Below are 10,427 nucleotides of genomic sequence, written 5' to 3'. Positions count from 1 at the left end.
AGACTGAAAGGAACCCAAAACCTTACCCACTGCATAACACAGGAACTGGCGACAATTGTGACTAGAGACGTGAAAAGGCGGTGGCGCATTAGCGGCTACAAGCAATAACTGAGAGAGAGTGTGTGTTGCAACCAACGTTTAAGGGCATAGAGATTGAAGGGAGATGAAGATAATTACTCACCAGTAATTGAAAGAGTGTGTGTCGAGAGATAGAAAAAAAGAAATAAAACCACTCACCAAAGTTGCTACAATCAACGGAGACGAGAGTTGGCCAACGATGGAATGCAGGCAAAATTTTAGGGTATAGAGATGAAAGGGAGATGAAGATAGAAAGAGAGGAATAAGAGCAGATGTCAAGACTCATGTGAGAGTATATTACGTTTTTTGTTTTTCATCAAATATGAGAGTGTGCACAAAGTTTTTACAAATCAAACTCTCCGCCTTTTTTTTATCCCTCTTTCATAGCCTCCTTTGAAAAATGCTAGATTGAAGAGCTATCTTATTAAGTAGTGTTTTCTTTCTCATCAAGTAAATATATTCAAGTTTTAAAGGAAGACTAAGAGAGAGAAATACAATCCTTTAGAAGACCATTATCATGGATAAAAAAATGTTATTCTAACTAATATGTTATTGTGAAAACCATTTAATTCTAGATCTTCATATTTATTGTTTTATACAATATTAAGATTTTATTGTACATTCATGAAGTTGAAATTTATATTCACCTCAATAAGTTGTTAAAATTCTATTAAAAAAAAAAAGAAAAAAATTAGGTCAAAATTTCATCCCATCTAAAGACGAGAGGTTTGAATTATCACTAGCTCACTTCTGGTTTGATGTAAAGAAAAAGTCAAAGTCTTCCTTAGATAAAAAATAAGTACATATCTTTTTAGTTCAACAATTACACAAATAGAAGATCCAACGTCCCATTTCTACGGAAAAATGTCATGCAAAAGGATTAATATCCAAAATTAGTGAATTAAATGCGCATCATCAACGAAAGAGAAGTGAAAAGACATCATAAATCTTCACGAACAGCACAAATGTTGTAGTCGAAATATTATTTAAGGCTGCATTGTCCATCTTTGTACTGTGAAACAAAGTTCTTCACTGTCTCACAAATCCTTTCACCATCTTCCGGGACCATTCCTTCTCCATCCACCTAAATTTTCAATATAACAATCATAAATATATCATCATGATTTTCTTCCATATTACAAAGTTAATTGTATCATATGCTATTTCAAAATGAGAATTAATTCATGAGAAAGAAATTCTTAAATTAATTCTTACGTTCACTAATAGTAAAGAATAAAGGGTTTGTTTAGAATGATTAGAGAAAAAAATATGTTTTTTCAAAAAGATCATTTTATTTAAATTCTTTTAATAAAAGATTTAAAGTATACTTGAAAATGTTTCAAATATTATTTTGAATAGTTATAATCACTTCAATTTTTTTTTTAATAATTTATTTTTAAAATTACACATTTAAAAAATTAAATTAATTGAAGCATATTTGAAATGACTTTTTTTCATGCCTAAAAGTCCACATTCTAAGCTAAAATAATTTTTATTATTTATATATGGTAAACCAAGAAGATCAGTTAATTTAAGCAATTACATGTTGAAACATACTTTCCCACTCATCTCTAAGCATGAAATTTATAGCTAAAACCAATACTAAAAATGTAGATGTTGTTTAATAAATTGTTTTATTTTGGAAAATTAAATATATAAACATTATTTGTATCTCCCATCTTTAAGTTCTTTTTTTTTTTTAATCTTCTTTATAGCAATGATTTTAAAATCTAAAGTTTAAAAATTAAGGTTAGGCCTGATTACCATTTGGTTTTTTATTTTAATCTAATATAAACACTCTTACAATCTCTAAGGGGTATTGAACTCCCAACTTAAAACTAATTTGGGTATCCATTATAATAGTTGAAATTCTCAATTATTATAATTCACACTTAAAACTATTTAAAAATCCTCATTGTCTATCGTGTTTATTATTTTGTAAGCACCATATTTCCTCATTTGTAACTTAGACTAAAATAGTTTATACTCAAAAACAGATTATTATATATCAAATTAAAATAGTCAAAACCCCAAACATGGATTGTTACAACCCACAAACTATAATAACCAACAATTATAAAATAACCAACACAAAGCCCCAAACAATCCCTAAATTCTTGTTTTGTTATCTTTTTTTTTACCAATATTTTAAAAAATCAAACTAAAAATTAATAATTTTTATAGAATTATTTTGTTTTAAAATTTTGGCTAAGAATTCAAGCGTTTTAAAATAAATTATAATTAAAAATTATTTAAAGAAGCATAGCGTCTAAAAAATTAAATTCAAACATAGTTTACTTGTTGATCGACTTGGAAAAAAAAAAAAGCTTTTCATTTCCTCTCTTGTAAGCGTAAAAAAACCTAATAGATAAGAAATCAATAAGAAAAAATCAAATCAAATCGAGCTACGAGTATATTAGTTAATCTGTATTCGAGTCTCCCTATCACTGGATGTCTTGAAAAAAGAAAAATCTTTTAGTACTTGAATTATAATTTTGCAGTTATAGAACAAGATAACCCACGTGACTTTTTGTTTCCTTCTCTTTTTTGAATTTCACGAGTTTATGGTGGAAAATCAAATTTTCAACTACCAAACAACAAAACGTCCTCATAATTCATTAATTCATGAAATGAATTTAACAGATTTCATCTAGTTAATTTGTGTGAGAGACTAAAAAGTCAAAAAAAACAATACTTTCCCGTTAAAAAAATGTTATTATTACTTTTTTATTTTGAAAATTGGGCTATTTCTCACCGTTTTTTTAAGGAACGTTTTCGTTTTCTCAAATGTTAACTTGGGGAAGATGCAAAAACAAAAACAACAAAAACAAAATTTAGAAATCATCGTTTTTTTTTGTTAGATGGTAATCAAACTAAATCTATAAAAATTCTTTCTACCTCTCAATTTAATTTCTACTTTTTTTTTTATAAATATTTTTAAAAATCAATCCAAAATTTGAAAAAAAAAAAAAAAAAAAAAAAAAAAAAAAAAGCAGTTTTAAAACGTGGGAGTAGTGTTATAAGTGAATCAAAAATTAAAACTGGAAGAGAAAAGGAGTCATGAAAAAATTTGGGGAACAATAGAAATGAGAAAAATAAAAAACCTGAGCTGTAATCTTGTGAAAAGCCCGATGTTGTAAGATGGATTGATTGAGATTGAGGATGTGAGCTCCATTATGTTGGAGAAGGCGAATGATTTGTTGAAGTATAAAGTGATAATCCGATATTCCAGTGGTCAAAAACACTTCCACTGAAGAACCCACTCGATGAGCTTTAACTTGCAGCAAAAGATTTGGTTCTATTTCATGCTTACATTTTCTTCTTTTTTCATCTTCTTCTACGCCCATTTTATATTTTCCCTTTACCTTCTGCTTCTGCTTCAGCTTCTCTTTCTTTTCTTTCAATCTCTCAATGTTGTTCTGTAATTCTTTTATGTAATTTGTGGCTTCTTCAAGCTGATCCGGTACCGTTCTTGCTTCCTGCACTTCAAAGTACAAACAATATTATTATTTCTCATTGTTTTCACTTGGGCTTATTCCCAAAATTAAAGAACAATTAAAACGACCCCTGAGTTTTGATTGGGGAGAAGAGAATTGAGCGTTGAGAATAGAGCTTTCATTTCCCTTCTTCCATTTCTCTCTATCAATTTTGACGGTGGACAACAGATAGGGTTGTTCGCCATTATTCACACCTTTCCACAACCTCCTTCACTTGTTTTTTTCCTTCTTCTTCTGCATATATATATATATATAGAGGAATAATGGTAAATACTTTATGATTTTTAAACAAGATAACATATTTATCATCTATATTATATTTTTATTAGTGACATTTTGTTTTTTCTTTGTAATATTTTGTGTATTTTATACACTATAATGTAAATATTGATTCAACGCCCATATCGATATTTTCAAGAAAATTTAGTATTATAAGAGCCGTGTTCATTATTTTTGGGTTGAATTTCATTTTGTTTGTTATAAAATATGAAATTCTCACATATAATTGATGGGCTATTGGAAAAATAACTCGTGTTGTATAAAATATTGTGAGATATGTTTGTATTGTACTGTAAGCCACAAAAGATTAAATGAATAAATAAAAGATTTCTTGTAGGTATCTTAGCCAAGTTGATTTGATGTGTCAATGACAAGCAGCCCTCTACTTCACAACTTCATACCCTCTCTCCTCTCTCTATCTCTCTTTCAAATTTCCTAAATAGTAAGGTTTTTTTTAGGGACTACATGATTTTTAATCTAATTTTTAAAATTTGTGTCTAATATAAATGTCGAGGAGAGAGATTCTCCATCTTAGTATAGTGGAGACATTTGGATGCGAGGATTCTTCGTCGATTGATAGATCTTCACTGAAATTTCTTTATTAATTTTCATTATTTTTTTTTGAATAATTCTAATAATTTTACTTTATGAAGTCATTTATTTTATTATTATTAGTTTTAAAATTTAGATCACCAAAATCTTCAAATGTTTGAATCATAAATGCTCGTTATCACCGAGTTTGGTTTGAAGGAATACTTTCTAAAAATGGTTGGAAATATTCAGCAACTATGTTTGTTTGTTTTGTTTGTTCTTTTAGAATTCGTATATATGAAAATATCTTAAAAGTACATGTATACCAATAATGCCCTTCCTCTCTATAAACATATTATTTATTTGTCTAAAATAATTTAAATTTAGATCACATGCATTTTGGTTTTTTTTTTTTTTTTTTTTAATTATTATTACTTGAGACAAGGTCTTTATTAATTTAATGTGACATCTGTATATCAATTTTATGTGTTATTTTGTACCATAGATTAATTTATATATTAATTTGAGGATTTTATAAAATATAAAATTTTAATTTAATCATAACTTTATTTTTCCAAAAGTAAACCATTAACATAATTGATGGTATCGTAATGCAACGAGTTGTTTTCATATATAGAAAAATAGACTAAAAATATTTATAAATGACAAAATTCAACTTTCTATCTATAATAAATTGTGATTTATTATTTATGTCTATTTGTGTCATGATAGACATAAATAGTAGTCGCTAATAAACTGTAATATTTTGTTATTATTTTAAATATTTTTAACAATTTTGTCATTTAAAATAATTTCTATAATTTTTATATACATTAATTGATTTTAAATAAAAAAAATTGAATTTGGTAAAGAAAAAGTAAATAAAAGAAAATTGAGGTGGTGTCATTAGAACATGATTGTGTTCGATATAAAATTGTAGACCCATTAACTAAAATATGATTACTTAACTAAAAAATAGTTTTAAATTAATTTTATATGGTTTAATTGCTCAAATGACATTCAGTTTCATTGCCAATATTGTATTCAAACAAAATAAATAAAGAATTATCCAAATTTAAAAAAAAAAAAAAAAAAAAAAAAAAAGAGAAATCAAATAAAACAGGAATAGCTTTTGAAAGTAAACTTACAGGTTCGTTTCATTAAAATAATAATAATAATTCAATTTCAAATGGCATAAATGAGAATTCATAATCTAATGAAACCAAATAAAATAATAATAATAAACCCCAGTAAATATAGGCATATAACATATTACACACAGAAATAGTATATAAATCAATAATAAAAGGCAAACAACATATATAATATCTTATTATTAATATATATACTAATAATATAGTTTCATTATACAATAATAAATATTTAAAAAATAATAAAATAATTTATTAAGAGCGAGTTGGGAGACCATCATTGTCATCAAGAAGATCTAAAAAAGATCTTAGATTTGACTCTCATGTTCGATCAAATTGAGAATCCTTGAATTGGTTAATCGAGTTGAAACTTGTGAAGATTTGATTGCTCCACATGTATATTTATCATCTCTTAAATACATTTTATACTTTCATAGTACGTAATATAATACGTACTAAACTTTTTAACTAAGTGTCTAACTAGGTCTACAAACTAAAAATATTTTCAATTCATGTAATTAAGGATATATATTAAAAAGATATAATTAATTTGAGTATTAATTAAATTAACTTAGTATAAAAATTCATTTCTTAATAGTGCATACAATTAACTATTTAATTAAAATGATTATCATATACTTCAGGGAAACTTTTTTTTTGCGAAACTTGCCCGATTGTATTTTAAAGAAAGTAATATTACTATACATTTGTTTTGATTGGTCAATTCATAGTACATGAGGATAAAGATAGGCAACATTATGATATTTTACTAATGAAATGTGTGGAAGGTAGTATGATTTCACAATTTCTATTAGGTTTTCACTTTTCAAAAAAAGAGGAAAAAGAAATAATAATAAAAAGTGGAGGCTACACTGAGTCATAATATTAAATTTCTATCAAAATATCCCTATTTCCTTGGATGTTATAATGTGCACATGCTGTGGAAGTTTGTAGATATTCTATTGGTTAAATAATGAAAAACACGTGACGTCTACTCTACAACACAAACGAGAGGATGAAAGCAAGACGACAATATCAGCCATTATTTTTCAAAGAAGACTTTGTTGGTGCCACCATATCCACAACTTTTGATGTTATAAATATTCTCTCTTTTTTTAAAGTTAAATGTAGCTACGTTTATCAGATTGTAATAAAAATTGGTATAATTGTAATGAAATTTTATTGATGAATCAATTGTAATCTTTTGATCGTGTTTACTTAGAATTATGAATTTTGTCACATTTACAGTTACCGTTAATGTTATCTCTAAGGGTCAAAAAGTAACGATAACAGTAAATTTGTCAAAATTCATAATTTTGCCTTTAGAACAGTAACAACAATGGTAATCGTAATCGTAACTGTAACGATACGAAGTAGTTTTTAGATACAATTGGATTGGGCATGCTTCGCTCGTCAACCAGTTTGCGTTTTTTATTACAGTTTTGGTGATAGGCTCCATGTATCAGTATGGATGCAGAACACTAGTAAACAATTTGTTAACATTTTGTGTGTAGCCAATATTTATTTAAGTCCAGTTGTTATCATTAAGAATGTCTCTATATTTGATCTTTCTAGGTTGCGGTTGTTACATGGAAATGTTGTCTTTACAAAATATTTTTCTTATGTCGAATATTCTGTCTATAGTATTCTTTCAAATATTTTTCTTCCCCACATATAAGTATTTTTGGAAGTTAGGTTGGTTTTTTTGGTATCTGCTATATGTATATAAAGTCACTTAGTCTTTGGTTTAAGGTTGGCCGTTTTCACAAAAGATTTGGAGAATCGCGTGTCTTGGGAAGTTCTTTTGTCACAATTGTTTGTAGAGTGGAAGATTGTATTATTGTTAGATTGGAGACATACTTTAAGTCGTTTGTATGCTACATCTGTATACTTCTGAGAAAGGATTCTCAAGCTTAGAGAGAGCCTAAGCTAAAGAGTGAAGTGATCTTTGCTCAAAAGGGAAATATAAAGTGCAAGTGCGAGGAAATCCCATGACTTTAGGGGAGCTTAAGTCTAACCAAGAGGGAATCTTAGTCTTAGGGGGAGCCTAAGACATTGTTCAATGATATCATTGCTTAGGGGGAGCTTAGAGTCTTATATCTAGGAGGAACCTAGGTGAATTAAGTTGTTAAGCTCTATAGAGGTCCCAGTATTTGAGTTGCCAATACAAATAAATACTATGTTGTAATAACTTATCATTTATATTAGTGAAGTTATCTTTCCACGAGCACATTATCCCCCAGATGTAGGTGTTTGTCATTGAACTAGGTTAATAATTTCTGGTGTTATTTCTGCTTGGTATTTTTTTTTTGTTGAATATTCTGTGAATTGTCGTGACATAGTTTGTAAGATCCTTTAACGTTCAGTAGGTACTTCCATATTATTTCAATTGGTATCAAAGCGGATCACCATTATTTTTAGTATTGTGATCTTAGTGTTCAACTATGGAAGGAATCAAAGAAGGTGGCTCAACCTCGCATCCACCTGTCTTAGATGGAACAAACTATGCATATTGGACGATAAATATGTGTGTCTCTGCAAAGGAATCTTGGAATGTTCTTGTTGTTTGCTCATGAAGGGTCATCAAAAGTTAAAATGTCAAGACTTCCATTGTTAGCTACAAAGTTTGAAAATCTTAGCATGCAGGAAGACGAGCCCATAGTTGGGTTTAATGTGAGACTACTTGATCTTCCAAATAAATCCTTTCCTTTTGGAGAAAAATCTCATAAGAGAAACTGGTAAGAAAGATTCTTAGATCATATCATATACATCATATCCACACTACGAAAATACATTCACGTAAGTGTATTTGAAAAATCACCATGGGTACAAACCTAATGGTTTGAAAACTGCTTTTAACTTACAACTCTTCATTCTCAATCATTTTAAACACCATACTTCCACCCAATTCTCAAACATTCTAAAATCATATGTTTATTTTTTTCTTAAACAACATTTCTTATAAGTCAGAATTCTTGAACCATTGCTAAATGGCTAAAACCAAGAGATTACTACAAATTTGCTTTTCATAAATCCAATAATAGAAATAAGTCATCATAGCTAAAATTTCCCATAAGCACATATCTCATGAAATCCAATTATGCTTTAACCAAGATATCATAGGTGTAAGTTTCTTTCAATGGTAAACAGTTAGGAAATGAGCACAGGTTCTTTGAAATCTCAAGTACCAAAATCAATGGTAAGAACATAAATCATAATTTGTCTAAAAAACTCGAAAGAAATTATAAATTGCTAAAAAAAATGGTAAAAGTGTTTGCAAAATAACCACTCACCGTATTACAGATGAAGAAGCTCGGGTCATAAGCTACTCCGATCTTCGATTGGCCTGAAACAGTTATTTAGCCAAGGGTGTATATGAACTTTGAGTCCCCAATCATAACATATCCTTCACTTATTTAGCATCAACCCTAGATTTTCACCTATTTATCAGTTATTAACCATGGTTCCTATGGCTTCAAACATAAACCAAACAGATCTCACCACCATTTTCTCCCTACTAACTCCTTTACACCTTAATATACCATTTTTTTATGTCAAAAGAGTCTTTCAAACTATAAATTTTCCTCCATATGAAACTTGGTATTTCTGCTCTCCATCATATAATTCATATATTTTTCATTTGTTCACTAACTCCTCTCAATCTTTAAAGTAATTGTACTTCTAAAGGGTATCAAGTCTTTCACATCAACTATTTTAATTAAAGAAATATCTTACCTTATCCAGTATTCATCTTCTTCTTTCTTTCTCCTATCCACCAAATTTTGCTCATTTCTTTTTTTTTTTTGTCCTTTTCTCTTCTTCCATTTTAACTATTCCAATGCTTATGAAAATACACCACCAATCCCATGAAAATGTTAGAAACAAAAGGATTAAGAATACCCACATCAAAAAGTATCTAAGACTTCCATAATTTTCTTGATCTTTCAATGTTCTAGAGAAATATAGCTTACTCGTTTTGAGATCTTGTCTATGTCTTCTTCGCTCCACTTCTAGAACTAACCAAGACTTTTTCAAGTATCCAAAATGACTCCGAACATGGCAACATAAAAATTCTAAACATTTATAACCTAATTCAAACACTTATATCCAACTCAAAATAAAATTAAAGTTCCAAAACTCAGGAAATCTTACCAAAAAGGCTTCAATCTTCTTTAGTTGATGTCCAAAAAGGATTGAAACTATAGATCGAACACCTTAGGCCATGGGTATTCAAATATGAGGTCTTCCGTGGTATGGGTCATTGTCAAATGTTGTTCCCTCGCCCTAAAATTATTTTTGGTCGCTACTTACCGTCGAAAGGGGGTGGTCTCATCGCCATCGTTTGAGATGCTGCTGTCAACAAGGTTTGTCGGAGAAGTCGATTGGAGTACCATACGAGAGGGAGGGGCGACGAAGAGGGTGAGAGGAGAAGACGTGTTTCCCTTTTCTTTTCTTTCTTGAATATAAAATTGCGTGGCTTTTCTTTTCCTTTACTTATTTTTCTATTTATTCTAATATATTCTTTTTCTCATATATATATATATATATATGTTCTACTATTCAAATTCAAACCCTAAATTCAATTTAAACATTTCAAATTGATATTCAATTTGAACACTTCAAAGTGTTATCATTCCAAATTCATTCAATTTACTAATTTAAGGTGTTCATGTTTTATGAGCTAATAGAATGACCTTATGGACCTAATGAGTTCCAACAATTTGAGATTAATTGGCTAAAACTCTTTAGACTGAATTAATCAATATTCATTAACTATCGAGTCACTCTACTATAATTCGATAGTTTCACTCTCCTCACTGTAGATATATTTATGTCCACTTGATTTAATCATAATCAATAAGTCGACCATTTACAGGTTGTTCATAATAAT

The 10,427-nt window shown here is 28.7% G+C and overlaps 1 protein-coding gene across 2 annotated transcripts; it reads right to left on the bottom strand.

Moving 5' to 3' along the window:
- Window positions 1-832: 832 nt before the first annotated feature.
- LOC120069307 (transcription factor bHLH162-like) lies at window positions 833-10,015 on the bottom strand. 2 transcript variants are annotated; one of them, XM_039021028.2, is made up of 5 exons: window positions 9,689-10,015; window positions 8,830-8,882; window positions 3,644-3,809; window positions 3,183-3,557; window positions 833-1,162 (listed from the first exon to the last, which is right to left on the bottom strand). In XM_039021028.2, exons 3-5 carry the CDS (start codon window positions 3,758-3,760, stop codon window positions 1,061-1,063), a joined length of 594 nt encoding a protein of 197 aa, XP_038876956.1. In that variant the 5' UTR covers window positions 3,761-3,809; window positions 8,830-8,882; window positions 9,689-10,015; the 3' UTR covers window positions 833-1,060. The 2 variants fall into 2 exon arrangements, with proteins under 2 accessions (XP_038876956.1, XP_038876952.1); XM_039021024.2 differs by having other exon boundaries at window positions 9,272-9,930.
- Between the last annotated feature and the right edge of the window lie 412 nt (window positions 10,016-10,427).

The sequence above is a fragment of the Benincasa hispida genome, chromosome 8 (assembly GCF_027475165.1).
Source record: "Benincasa hispida cultivar pf3 chromosome 8, pf3_genome.v1.1, whole genome shotgun sequence".
Classification (NCBI taxonomy): domain Eukaryota; kingdom Viridiplantae; phylum Streptophyta; class Magnoliopsida; order Cucurbitales; family Cucurbitaceae; genus Benincasa; species Benincasa hispida.
This window is presented reverse-complemented; position numbering and strand designations above follow the sequence as displayed.

Bases quoted from the DNA above. Each gene is read 5' to 3' on its own strand.
- LOC120069307 (XM_039021028.2), bottom strand. From the start codon at position 3,760: ATGGCGAACAACCCTATCTGTTGTCCACCGTCAAAATTGATAGAGAGA. The intron at 3,558-3,643 runs GTCGTTTTAATT...TTTGAAGTGCAG, and splicing joins TCCCCAATCAAAACTCAGGG to GAAGCAAGAACGGTACCGGA. The intron at 1,163-3,182 runs GTTTTTTATTTT...TTGAAAATTTAG, and splicing joins TTCACAAGATTACAGCTCAG to GTGGATGGAGAAGGAATGGT.